Source organism: Squalius cephalus, assembly GCF_949319135.1.
Source record: "Squalius cephalus genome assembly, chromosome: 15".
NCBI lineage: Eukaryota > Metazoa > Chordata > Actinopteri > Cypriniformes > Leuciscidae > Squalius > Squalius cephalus.
This window is the reverse complement of record NC_137136.1, coordinates 13,535,295-13,548,702: the sequence shown is the minus strand read 5'-3', so window position 1 is coordinate 13,548,702 and position 13,408 is coordinate 13,535,295. Positions and strand designations below refer to the sequence as shown.

General features: G+C 37.1%; 1 protein-coding gene across 2 annotated transcripts in view; it reads right to left on the bottom strand.

Moving 5' to 3' along the window:
- The window catches only part of mroh1 (maestro heat-like repeat family member 1), a 36,470-nt gene that overhangs the window by 17,544 nt on the left and 5,518 nt on the right, over positions 1-13,408 (bottom strand). For both annotated transcript variants that reach the window (XM_079894017.1, XM_079894018.1), the window contains exons 4-17: positions 12,885-13,016; positions 12,144-12,306; positions 11,463-11,561; positions 10,050-10,201; positions 9,346-9,486; positions 8,973-9,065; positions 8,543-8,621; positions 7,624-7,737; positions 7,392-7,465; positions 6,919-7,041; positions 6,421-6,528; positions 3,814-3,958; positions 3,297-3,340; positions 507-648 (exon numbers count right to left, since the gene is read on the bottom strand). In XM_079894017.1, coding sequence (XP_079750143.1) covers positions 507-648; positions 3,297-3,340; positions 3,814-3,958; positions 6,421-6,528; positions 6,919-7,041; positions 7,392-7,465; positions 7,624-7,737; positions 8,543-8,621; positions 8,973-9,065; positions 9,346-9,486; positions 10,050-10,201; positions 11,463-11,561; positions 12,144-12,306; positions 12,885-13,016 — 1,609 coding nt within the window. The remainder of the gene's footprint in view (positions 1-506; positions 649-3,296; positions 3,341-3,813; positions 3,959-6,420; positions 6,529-6,918; positions 7,042-7,391; positions 7,466-7,623; positions 7,738-8,542; positions 8,622-8,972; positions 9,066-9,345; positions 9,487-10,049; positions 10,202-11,462; positions 11,562-12,143; positions 12,307-12,884; positions 13,017-13,408) is intronic.

The following is a 13,408-nucleotide window of genomic DNA, read 5'->3' as shown; positions in this document are numbered from 1 at the left end:
TATCACATTAAACGAGTTCTGTCTACAAGTTAAACTCAGCGTACTATTGAAATTGATTTCTGGATATCATAATGTTATTTTTTCTGCCATTGTTATAGTACATATATGATAAAGCAATGTATTAGCACTCTCCCACCCACCCACCCACTTTTTAAAACAAAGTTAAGCCACTTGTTACTGGACTAAATACAGAAACAAGACCTCTTATGTCAGTAAATTGACCTACTTCGTTGAAATATCGCAGTTTTATATAGTTAACTATAGTTAGATTAGACAGAGCAGTGCTTCTTTGCAAAGGCAATCAGACTAAATGGATTCTTTCATAGATCACATAATTTCTCATGAGGTCCAAATTCAGTTTCAAGATGACTGGACTTTTGAAAACATGGTGAAACACTGAAGTGTGCAGGTGGATGTTATGACCAGTAGGTGGCGTGGTCTGGTGGCCTTGTGAGGAACAGCCCTGTACCTAATCCTCTACATCACTGTTGTATATTTTAACAAACCTTCAAGAAAATCGAGCAGCTTTGGAATCTCATTTTCCCACAGCGGCTCTGCTTTAGAGTGAATGTTAGGGCTGATAGAGTTGAGCAGACTCAGGGAGGGAGCACCGTGTCCCCTGCACCGAAATGGGAATGAGGCATTCACCTGAGGAAAAGGTTACATTTATTTCAGATGTTTAAGGTCTGCATTAAGCAGCGACTAAATTACATCATGATTCAAAAGAGTGTATCAGGAGAAACGGAGACACAAAAAAAATGGACATAGTTAACTAATATTAACATTAACACTAATATTATGTATATGAATATCTCAATGTGTTCAATGTTTTGAAACACTACTGTTCAAAAGTTTGGGGTCAGTATGATTTTTTAATGTTTTTTTATGCGGAATGCATAGATGATATAAAAAATTGGATGACTAGTAATTTCCTACTTCTAAATTCTGAAAAAACAGAGATTCTAATTATTGGACAAAAAACTTCCTCACGTAATACCCGAATACTGTCTAACTCTTGATGGCTGCTCTGTTAAGTCTTCGTCGTCGGTTAGGAACCTGGATGTGCTCTTTGATACCAATCTTTCATTTGAAATTCACGTGTCTAGTATCTGTAAAACTGCATTTTTCCATCTTAAAAATATATCTAAATTACGCCATATGCTCTCAGTGACAAATGCGGAACAGTTAGTTCATGCGTTCATGACCTCAAGGCTAGATTATTGTAATGCTCTACTGGGTGGTTGCCCCGCACGCTTAATAAACAAACTACAGCTAATTCAAAACGCAGCAGCTCGAGTTCTTACCAGAACTAGGAAGTATGACCATATTAGCCCGGTTCTGTCAAAACTGCACTGGCTTCCTATTAAACATCGCATCAATTTTAAAATATTGCTGATGACTTACAAAGCACTAAATGGTTTAGCTCCGCAGTACTTGAGCGAGCTCTTAACGCATTATAGTCCTTCACGTCTATTGCGATCTCAAAATTCCGGCCAGTTGATAATACCTAGAATATCAAAATCGACTGCTGGCGGTAGATCCTTTTCCTATTTAGCACCAAAACTTTGGAACAGTCTTCCTAACATTGTCCGGGAAGCAGACACACTCTGTCAGTTCAAAGCTAGACTAAAGACACATCTCTTTGACCTAGCATTCACATAATACATTATAGACTTCTATAATTCAGTGTTAGGCTGCATAGATTAGGTCAGCTGGAACCGGGAACACTTCCCATAAATCCTGATGTACTCGTTACATCATAAGAAGAATGGCATCTACGCTAATTTTATTTGTCTTTTGTTTATCCCGAGGTTTTCCTGCAGCCTGCCGGATCCAGGCCGTATCCAGATCTGATGAAGGACCTGCGCCTGGACCCGATGACAACGCAGTGCTGAAGTGCCAACTAGTCTCTCCCTATGGAGGATCCCTTTACCACTCTAAAGATAAAGCGTCGTCGGGAAACTCAATTCGCGTATCTACCCCGAATTGATAAAATAAAATAAAATTCTGTATCAAAAATTATAAGGAAACACCAGTACTTTGTTTAGGCTTGGTTTGTAGGGAATTCCAAACCTGCGCACATTCAAACGCACTTAACTATAGAACCCATTCTTAATGCGCATGTGACCGCCATCAGCGTTTCTCACAGGTTCGCATTTAAAGTCTGTGTAGAGAGAATGGTGTCGTCTTAGCGGCCCCTAATTTAATAACAAATTATCGTTGCGACGGAAGCGAATCAATCAAAACTAACTTTAGCTGGAAAATAACTTTATTAAAGAACCGATATAAAGCCAATACAATCTCTGCTACCTTAAATTATACGTTTATCTCTGTAAAGCTGCTTTGAAACAATCTCCATTGTTAAAAGCGCTATATAAATAAAGATGACTTGACTTTATGCTCACCAAGGCTGAATTTATTTGATCACAACTACAGTAAAAGCAGTAATATTGTGATATTATTACAATTTAAAAATATATATTTTTAAATATAATCTTAAATGTAATATTTATGTAATATACTATTTATTCCTTTGATGGCAAAGCTGAATTTTCAGTATTATTACTTCAGTCTTCAGAGTCACATGATCCTTCGGAAATCATTCTAATTTGGTGCTTGTGAAACATTCCTTATCGCAGCTGAAAATGGTTGTGCTGCTATATTTTTATTCAAACATGATACACTTGTGATAATTTTTTTCATGATTCTTTGATTAATAGAAAGATCAAAAGAACAGCATTGATTTGAAATATAACTTTTCAGTAACAAAGTAAACGCCTTTATAGTCACTTTATTGTCAATTTAATGCATCCTTGCTGATTAAAAGTATTAATTACTTTCAATAATAATTCAAAAAAACTGACCACAAACTTATGAACAGTACTGTTATGAAAGTAGCACTGGTATGTTGCAAAAAATTGTGAAATATTCAGTTTGATGGTCATCATACAAAAATAGGAAGAACTTTCATTTTACAGTCCTGTTCCCCATGTACATAATATGTATTATAATAGTAATTGCAATAACTGGGTAATAACTAGGTACTAAACCTGAACCTACACCTAAACCTAACCCATGTAGTTACCTTATAATACCCAGTACTTTCTTAGGTCAGTACACTGTAAGTACACGTAAGTGCACGTACTGTAAAATAAAGTGCAGCCCAAAAATATGCCACAACTGACCAGAATCAAGAATCAAGCAGTCCAGAGAGGCATGTAAAACCTAACTTGTTGCCCCGCTGAAACCGATAATGAAAAAATAAAAAATAAAAACACTGGAAATTCAACACTTACCAAGAGCCTTATCATCAGGATATATTGTGAGGGAAGACTATAGCCTGCGGGAAGAGGAAAGAAACAAAGCAAGACAGAGAGAGGGGGAGAGCAGACAAGGGTAACCCATTAGTAAAGCACATGATCCAAAAGCATTACAATTAACGAATAAATAATCACTGAGCCTGGGACTTATTTGTCCTACTAGAGTTCAATTTAATCACTGTCAGCGTAAGAAACAATTACCCTCTGCCCAAAAAACTTTATTCAGTTGATAAATACCACTTTTCATTTGACTAATTAGAAACAGACTCAACAGGCAAAGCAAACGACTTGCAATGAAAACAGAACGTCTGCAAGTACAATTTAGTTTCAGTCCAACAACGAGAAAAAAAAAAAAGATTTAACGGCGGCTGCTGGAGGAGACAGCAAGTGTGATTCAAGGGTTTCTGCAGGTCAGACATTGGAAAAGCTCTTAGTCTAAGACTAGGCTCATCAGTGACATCATGATCGTATATATATGTGTGTGTGTCCACACCTTGTGCATTGAAGTTGATGATGAAGTTGGGTTCTTGTGCTGTTCGCTTCTTATTGGCCAGAAGAATTAAACTCTTGCACAAGGGGGTGGTGGCGTTGGCATACTGATTTGGGGTCAGGTAGCAAAGCAACATCGGCCACAGAACCTACACAAAAAATAACATGCACTCAATTCAGATGTACATACATTATGTTCAGTAAAGGAAGTGCAAGTGTTAATATCTTACAACGGTTTAACTCGAGATATATAAATACTGAATAATGTTTATTGTATATAATAAACTATAATAAAACATAACAAATATATATTTATATGGTTTGTGGATTTATATACAGTATATACACTGCCTGGCCAAAAAAAAAGGCAAAACTTCATAGGACCGCGACTACCTTTTTCTTTGATTAGGGAATGCAATCGCCAAATTATCGTTTGAATAAGCATCTGCAATGTCACAACATTATTTTCTATTCAGAGCTGCATTAATTTCTCATCAAGATCTTCTATTGATGATGGGATAGTCAGACCGCTGTGTAGTCTCCTTCAGCACATCCCAAAAAAATCTCAATGGGGTTAAAGGAATAGTTCATCCTAAAATGAAAATTCTGTCATCATTTACTCACCCTTAAGTTGTTCCAAATCTGTATGAATTTCTTTGTTATGTGGAACATAAAAGAAGATGTTTTGATGAATGTTTGTAACCAAACAGTTCTGGGGCACCATTGACTTCTACTATGGAAGACAATGGTGCCCCATAACTGCCTAGTTACTGACATTCAAAATATCTTCCTTTGTGTTCAGCAGAAGAAATAAATTCATACAGGTTTAAAACAACTTGAGGGTGAGTAAATGATGACAAAATTGTAATTTTTGGGGTGAACTATCCCTTTAAGTTCTGGACGCTGTGTGGTTAAAAATTTGAGCCCAACAATCCTGGTATTGTCATTTTGGAATATGCCCATGCCATCAGGGAAGACAAAATCTATTGATGGAAACCACTGATTATTCAGTAGTTAGCTGTCCTCATTTTGGGCCATCTGACCAACTAAAGCAACCCTGCCACCCTGACAGGCTTGTATGGTAGGCACTAGGCATAATGGATACATCACTTCTTCTGCATCTCTTTCTACCCTGATGCTCATGCCCATCACTCTGGAACAGGTTAAATCTGGACTCATCAGACAACATGACCTTTTTCCATTGCTCCAGAGTCCAATCTTTTTTGCCCAACTCTTTTTTTCCTCCTGATTAGCCTCACTGATAAGTGATTTTCTTAAGACTACACAGCTGTTTAGTCCCAATCCCTTGAGTTCGCTTTGCACTGTGCGTGTGCAAATGCTCTTACTTTCACTATTACACATAGCTGTGAGTTCTACAGTTTTGTGAGAAACTGATTTTTTTTCTATGATTTGATTTCACCACATTTTTTAAGAGATCTCTGATCAGGATCATAAAAAAAAAAACTCACTACATTTCTTTCTCAAAGATGATGGTTCACTGCTATCCTTCTAGGTATTAATCATGCATTGGACCCAATTTTAGCAGTTTCAGCAATCTCCTTAGTTGTTTTCTTTGTTTAAGTAAGGTCAGATTTTTGGTCTGCATTAAGCAAAGTAACATCTTTTCCATGACCACAGGATATCTTCCGACATGGATGATTAAGGAATGTGAAGCTACTCACTGCATCAGATTAAATAACTTCTTGTAAGCTGAAACATAATAATCACTGTATTAATTATCCAGTGGAAAGCTCTTACCTATTTGCTTTCAGTGTCTACCTTGATAAATCCACACAATAAATCTCATAAAAGTGTAAATTTAGTGCTTTAAAACAACATGTTAACAAGTAAGACACAACAAAAATCTAAAAATAGTCTGGCTAGATGTGCATCTCCTGACATTTTCCTGGTTATCGTTTGAATGTGTTTTGGCAGAGTGAATGGAGACAGTCTCATCGGCACATAAACTGTCTTCGTCTGTCTGCTGAGGAGAGATCCCTGTCAACAGCCAGCTGTTGATGTTGGGAAGCTCACAGGAAAAAAGATCTAATATTTCTCTAGACACTCTTTCTTACAAGCAGCAATGCCGGGCTGAGGCTGCTGACTTTGGCTGTGAAGATGATGGACTGTGCTGAATGACTGCAAAGCCCATCTTTCACTATAAGAGTTTCATTGAGTTGTCTTCAAGATAGTAAGACGCATTGCAGATGTGCATGCGTCTGATTTAGTGGCAGTGTGACAGTCACCACCACAGACATTGATGTTCCCCCTAATATTCAGAACAGTGGGAGATCAATATTGGCTTTCTGATGGTTGATTTTTAAATCACTACACTTGGTCCCCACAAATCCAGACAATCAGGTCAAATTCTTCAGTGGCAGCTCCCTTAAGAATGATGGCATAGATATGACAGCTTTATGACATTCATCAAGTTCACCTGGCATACATAAAATGACATGCAATATCAGTCAATCATAATGTTGCACAACTGTAACAAGAAAAGAAAAAAAATTGTAAACATTGCACATTTTGAAATAGGAACCATGACTTCAAGCATCTAAGGAAACCATTTTAATTTGTTTGCGGAAGGTGTACAATTGTGTGTACTCACATCAGTCAGCCGGCCCACTGTAGTAGTGAAAAGATGTAGAGTGTTATCACACATGCTACGCAGAGCCTCATTGGTCACATCCTCTGGGTCTGGTGGTCGCTGTCCTCGCTGTATGAATATTAACACAATTTATTACCCATATTGTATTACACCCCGAGCATAACTAGGGCTAGGCTAAAACCAATAATTGTTCAAAGCTATCAAACAAAGGGAATCACACCAGCTAATGCAAATATTTAAAAACTAAGCTATGCACTGACACATGACTCAACATGGACTATGGACTGAACAAGCTTGCTAAATTGAATGCTAAAGAGGTCTGAAACAATAGATCATTAACAATCTTGCAGTTCAATGCATGGGAAATCAAGTGAGATTTGTAGACTTATCAAACAGAATCTAAAATGTGGTCAGTGAGCAGAAAGTTCAGTTGCAGCAACAGTCATGTGACAGTGCAGTAAGATAATGAAATGTGTAGCCAGTAAAGGTTGTTTGTACATGATAAGTGTCTGGTAGAGCACAGTGCTGAATGATGAAGCGGACGAGCATGTCTCCTCCCTCCAGCTCTAGGTAACCATGATGAGCCATCGCACTGATCACCTGCACCACTCTCTTCTTCACCTGCACAGGTAAACACAATCACTAAGACCTTTCTGAACACTCAGAATTTCTGCACATTCATCCCCGGAAAAAAAAAAGTTTCCACCACGTAATTCCATTAAAAACACAATACATAACAGTGACAATGACACTGCAGCATAAATGATAGCAACAGGAAAAAAAACAAAACAAAACTATTATGCATGAACATTCACTTTTGAACATGTTAGTAGACAAATTAAATAAACTAGTGTGACAAATGTATTTTAAAGGAGTTTATTTTCTAAAGGTCCACTGGGGCAAAATTGCCTAAAGTTGATGAAACACCCATGGTTTTGTCACATATCACATTCAGAGGATTTATTATGTACCTTATTGCTGTGGTCAGCCAGAGGTTGCCTGATGCTGGTTAGAATTAGGGGCTTCTTGGTTTCCATAGTGGAGGCTTGAACAGACAGAGTAGAGTTTTAAAAATACAGATCTGTAAATGACTATCTCAGCAAATTTTTCTGATCCTTTCATAACCAAGTATGACAATCTGGATGTGAGTGTCTGGTTGAGAAAGAAATCATTGACGTATTTGATTACATGTTTAAAACTCACTGGATGAGTTGATGAGGTGTCTGAGAACAGCCAGTGAGCCCATTCTGTTCCTCTCGTTACTGTTCTCCAACCTCTGGAGCACAAACACTATAAGGCGGTCCGGGAACGTGTTCGCTGGGAACAAAAACAGCAAAATATAAAATTTGTCAAGTTCACCCTCAGTTACCATCATAGACTTTGACAGTGTTCCATGCCAATAAATGGACCACCAAAACCGGTGTTTAAATGTATACTAGTCAATGGTGTCTGGTATTGATGTCTGGTAAATGATCCAATATAGAAATAGCCCATATAAAGTCTCTGCTTCATTATTTAGACCAGTGGTATTTGACAGGTTTTGTTTTAGGACCCAAGTTGAACATTAATAGGTAAAAACCTGGGAACTTAACTAAACTAAACTAATAAATAAAAATAAAAAATGTGCCCATGTAACCATTCATAAATGTAAGGAGTTTTTTTTTTTAAATTTATGCTCTTTTATGCTTCAGTACAGATCTAGCACTAACACCTATTAGTTTCACTGATGAATGACATACTCATGATTAAAACATCATGACTGACATGCACACTCAGAAAACACGTAACAACTCTTGGACTCCTTGCATCTGCTTGACAAAACACAAACGCGAGAGGAGAGAAATCCAGCTGGTGTGTGTCAGCTCAAATCAGCTCCAAGCACACAACTGTACAAGATCATCTCACTGATTGAAAGAGCCTGCTGGTCGGACACTTTAACTTAATCTCAACTCAGGCTCCATCAGCACATGACAAAGATATAGCAAACAGCAGTCAGCTGATTTGGAACACAACCTTCACTTGAGTTCATGACCACATGGCTAGTAAAAATAAATTGATTTCTATGATTTTACATTTGCATGCACCTTAAAATAATAAAGAAAAAGGTTTAAGCAAGACTCACCAAGGATACTGAAGCATCGCAGGACCTCGTTGTGATTTTTCACAGTTGGAGGGTTGCTGAAGTCTACAGGTGAGCATATCTGGAAAGAAAAATGAAAAAGTATTAAATAACTTTAAAAACTTGCTTTTTTTAATGAAAAACAAGGTGATGAAGCATAAAGGCAATTAAATAATCTAAATGGGTTTTCAAATCCCAAATCTAAAAAATGAGATCAAAACAAATCCCAAGGCCACAGAGGTGAACTTCTGTGAACACTTCCTATTATGTTAAACTGTTAAATGGCCCTGGGTTGCTCTATTTGTAACGCTGTGGTTAGGCAAATTAAAACCTGTTCCACCAAAATGAAAACACAATTGCAAGTAGTTAAGCAAGAGATTTAGAAGTCTGTAAAAGGTGGTGCACATAAAGAGAGACTGAGAGAGACACTGACCTGCTGGTGCAGAGCAAGTAAAAGACCATCCACCTGTGTCTCCAACACTCTACTGCCCATATTCACAGAGGCCTCCAGGACCTGACACAAGCTCTGAACAAACACAAACAGCATTAGACTACATTAGGCAGTACAGAGACCTGGATCTCCTCATAGATCAGTCATTAAATCTGATCTGATTCCGTCATGAACCAAGTCATTAAACAACACAAACAATTACACGTTGTCATGTCTTTATTGAACACACTGTAGAAACATTCACAGTCCAGAGTGGGAAAAGTATCTGAACTTGGATTGAATAACTGGTTGATCCATTAACCTCCACCAAACATTTCCTGTAATTGTGAATCAGTTGAAATGGTGAGGACTTTACCTTGCTGATGATATAGTGTTCTGCATTCTTCTTGTAGAGGCCCAGTATGGTGGGAAGGAGTTTGGGAAGCTGTTCTTCCAGTTTATCATGTGCCATCAGATGACTCATTGACCCGAGAGCCTCTGCAACAGTCATACGTAGCTGCCGAAAGATACACGAGAACAATCAGGTACAAACATGTACATGGATGAACACACACGCACAACAGATCAAATTGGAAAAGAAGAAGAAAAAAAAAATGAAAAGCTACAAAAAAAATGGATGTGGATTGGAAGTAAACTAATACGTTTATGGCAATTAGATTGAAAAAAGCCAAAAAGTTATTTTACAATCACTTTATGAATATGTTTTTATTATTTTGATGATCAGTGACCAAGGAGTACTTAAATGACAGTTTTGAATAAAATGCATGAAATGCATAAAATGATTTGTAATGCTTCCATTATTTTTAAAATATACTTTACTGTGCTACAAAAATAAAATGTGTAAAGGTGAAAAACTACACAAAATCCAATCTTCAGCAATTACAAAGAAATCCACCTCTCTGAAAGAAGCAGATTTAGTTCACAGGCTCACATGTTTTTTCCCTGCTTCAATTCCAAAGAAAACTGAAATGAACCCATTTGGCAAAAGTTCATGTCCCTCTTTAGTCTCAAAAGTGAGTTAGCTGTAATTGGATGTGTGCTCTGTCTCATTGAGTGTACCTTGGACTCTCTGCTCTGGATCCAGCTGTTAAACAGGATGTCGTAGGCTGAGTAAATCTCACTGGAGAAGGTGTCTTTACGCACAGTGGGGTCTGGAGCCTTGTCAAGGTTGGCCAGATATTCTAGAATGCTCTCGCTAAACCGGCAGAGAGCTAAGAAGAAACGTAAACAGGTGAGAAGCCACGTCACATTAAACAAAAAGGACGCATCCTTACTGAATCAAAGAAATACTTTCTTTCAAAAATGACAAAAGTGACAGTAAAGACTTTTACATAGTGGGTTAACTTTCTATTCTCATTAAAGAACCTGAAATAAAAAGATCACGTTTCCACAACAACATTAAGCAGCATAATTGATCTTATTATTGATAATAATAAGAAATGTTTCTTGAGCACCAAATCAGCATATTAGAATGATTTCTGAAGGATCATGTGACACGAAAGACTGGAGTAATGATGCTGAAAATTCAGCTTTGCCATCACAGGAATAAATGACATTTGAAAATATAGTAAAAAAAGATTCTGATCAAATAAATGGAGCCTTAAGAGAGCATGAGAGCCTAAAAATTTTACCAACCCCAAAATTCTGAAAAATAGTGTATACATTTATTCACATTTTTGGACCTATTTTAACGATCTTAGCGCATGGTCTAAAGCGCACGGTGCAAGTTCACTTAGGGCGTGTCCCAATCCACTTTTGCTAGTTTAACGACGGGAAAAATGGTCGGCGCGCCAGGCACATGGTCTAAAAGGGTTGTCCCTATTCTCATAATGAGTAATGGGTGTGTTTTGGGATTTACGTGCGTTAAACCAATCAGAGTCTCATCTCCCATTCCTTTAAAATGCCAGTTGCGCTCGCGCCATGGCAGATTCGCTATTTACATGACGGAATTTGATAGTGGAAAGACCGAAGCCGTCTCCAGAGCGCAAACAAGCAGCGAGGTTAAGCCCACAAGCAGACCATCTACGGGACAAGCCTGATTCCACCATATCTTTATGTACACAATAATAATCTTTTACATTGTAATCCTTTTATTTTAAATATTTGGCATGTTTGTGTGCTGCTGTGCATCCCTGTGTGTTTAATAAGCAGAGTGTACGCGCATTGTGGACCCGCCACATAAAAAAAAAAATATTCGCAGTCTATTTCTGTTGCCTCAAAATAGCAACGCGCCAACAATGCGCCAGAACACACCTCGTTTTCGGACCAGCACGCCCATGGGTGCACAAATGCATTCGCTATTTAAACAACGTGGCGCAGGACGTGAAAATGATAACTGCATCGGACTGAAACTAACAAAAAACACTTGTGTCGCGCTTGGCGCTGCATTGCACCGGGTGTAAGATAGGGCACTTTGTCGTTTAGCTGACACAGAAAATGTAACACTTTATGCAGACCTGTAATTGAGCTTACCGGAAGAGAAGACCCATTTCATGTTGTCTTGTTTGGTCATTCCCAGCATGGGCAACATGGTCCCCAATATAGCACTGAGAAATGGCACCATTCCATATACTGTGAGGCAGAGGTCAAACATATCAAAACGGGTCAGAAACGTAACCAAACAAGAACACAGGACATAAACAAACAGTCCAAATCTGCATTATGGAGATATTTCTATGTTATTATTCAAATAAGTTATCTTAAAATAATGACCAGGCATAAGGGGAGTTTAAGCTGTTAGTTATACAGCTTTCAAGTGGCTACAAATGTACATAAAACAAAATAGGTTGGGAAACACTGGTGTTGACTCCAATGAAATGTTAAAACAAAGTTTATAGAAAGTGAAAATAATAAGTACTAAAGTGATGGTAAAAATAATAAATACGGTTCAGTCAAATGAGGATCTGAAAAAATAATGATCAACTGTCAAATGCAACAAAGCATGATAACACCATTTGCTAACTTCCTGACTAAAGTTTGCAGGTCAAACTGTAACTTCCCTTTCATTTTCTAGTTAAAAACTAAAATAAAAGCTTCAAAAATCTTATACTGAAAATCCTGTAAAATTAATCAAATTAAATTAGAGCTTCATAAAAGAAAGACATCACTAGAGAATCAAAACAAAACACGAGAGTTTTGATTAAGGTTATGTACCATTTGAGTCTGAGAGATTGGCTAGTGTTTGGACCACAAAAAAGTGAGGCAAAACTCCCGGCTGGAACTTCCCGAGTATCTCCTCCATGATGTCATTAATATATTTGTTTCCTACAGCAACCAGTATATTACTGGCTGCTTGCTGCCAGTCTGGGACAACTTCCTGTACAAAAGAAGACAATTTGTTTTATATGTTTAAATATAGAAAATCATAAATTTGTGTTGCACATTATAATATACAAACAATAAAGAAAGAAAGAAAAATAATGCTTTTAAATACTAAATTCTGACATGTTTAGGAGTAACCTGTCACATAACTATTTTCCTAAATGTCATTGAAAAGTTCTTTCCTCTGTTATTGTTTTTTTTAATAACTGTTTTCTATTTAAATATATATTTTTTAAATGTAATTTAGTTCTGTGAACTTTCAGCATCATTACTCCAGTCTTCAAGATCCTTCAGAAATCATTCTAATATGCTGATTTAGTGCTCAAGAAATATTTATTATTATTATCAATGTTGAAAACAGTTGTGCTGCTTAATATTTTTGTGGAAACCGTGACAGATTTTTTTAATTGAATAAACATTTATTTAAAATATTGTTGTAACATAATAAATGTCTGTACTGTCACGTTTGATCAATGTAATCCTGAACAAAAATATTAATTTCTTTAAAAAAAAAACATTTAAAATCTTAACGATCCCAAACTTTTGAACAGTATTGTAAATCAGTTTTCTCACCTTTGATTTAGTCATCTCATCTGATGCCAGATGTATAACACTCCTGATCTTGGGGTAACTGATATCATCAATCCTGCTCTTCACCACCATCTCAATGGTTTGCAAGACCACCATTCTGTGCACGACCACCAGCTACACAGGATAAAGATGACTTGCAAGTAAGCTCATGCACATGTACTAAAGTGTACTATAAAAGACATGCTATCACAAAACTAAATCAGTAAAACCACAGTCTCAAATTTAGCAAACTCATACATCCTACATTCATATCTGACAAAGCTGGTCAACTATTAAAACAGACACGAGCCAAATCAGAGGCAGGCAAAAGTAACACAGCCATGCCTAGGCATTACAAATCGATAAAAAAAAAGAAGAGATCTGGTTACAGTTAAAAAGGTTTATTACAAATGACATTAATGTGTGTTTCCTTTATAAAGAAACATGCACTGAATTATTTTCCTTTCTTTCTGGGGATATGCTTTCAAAAGGCGATCTTGATCTCAAAAGGTTCCCTGGGAAGTAAA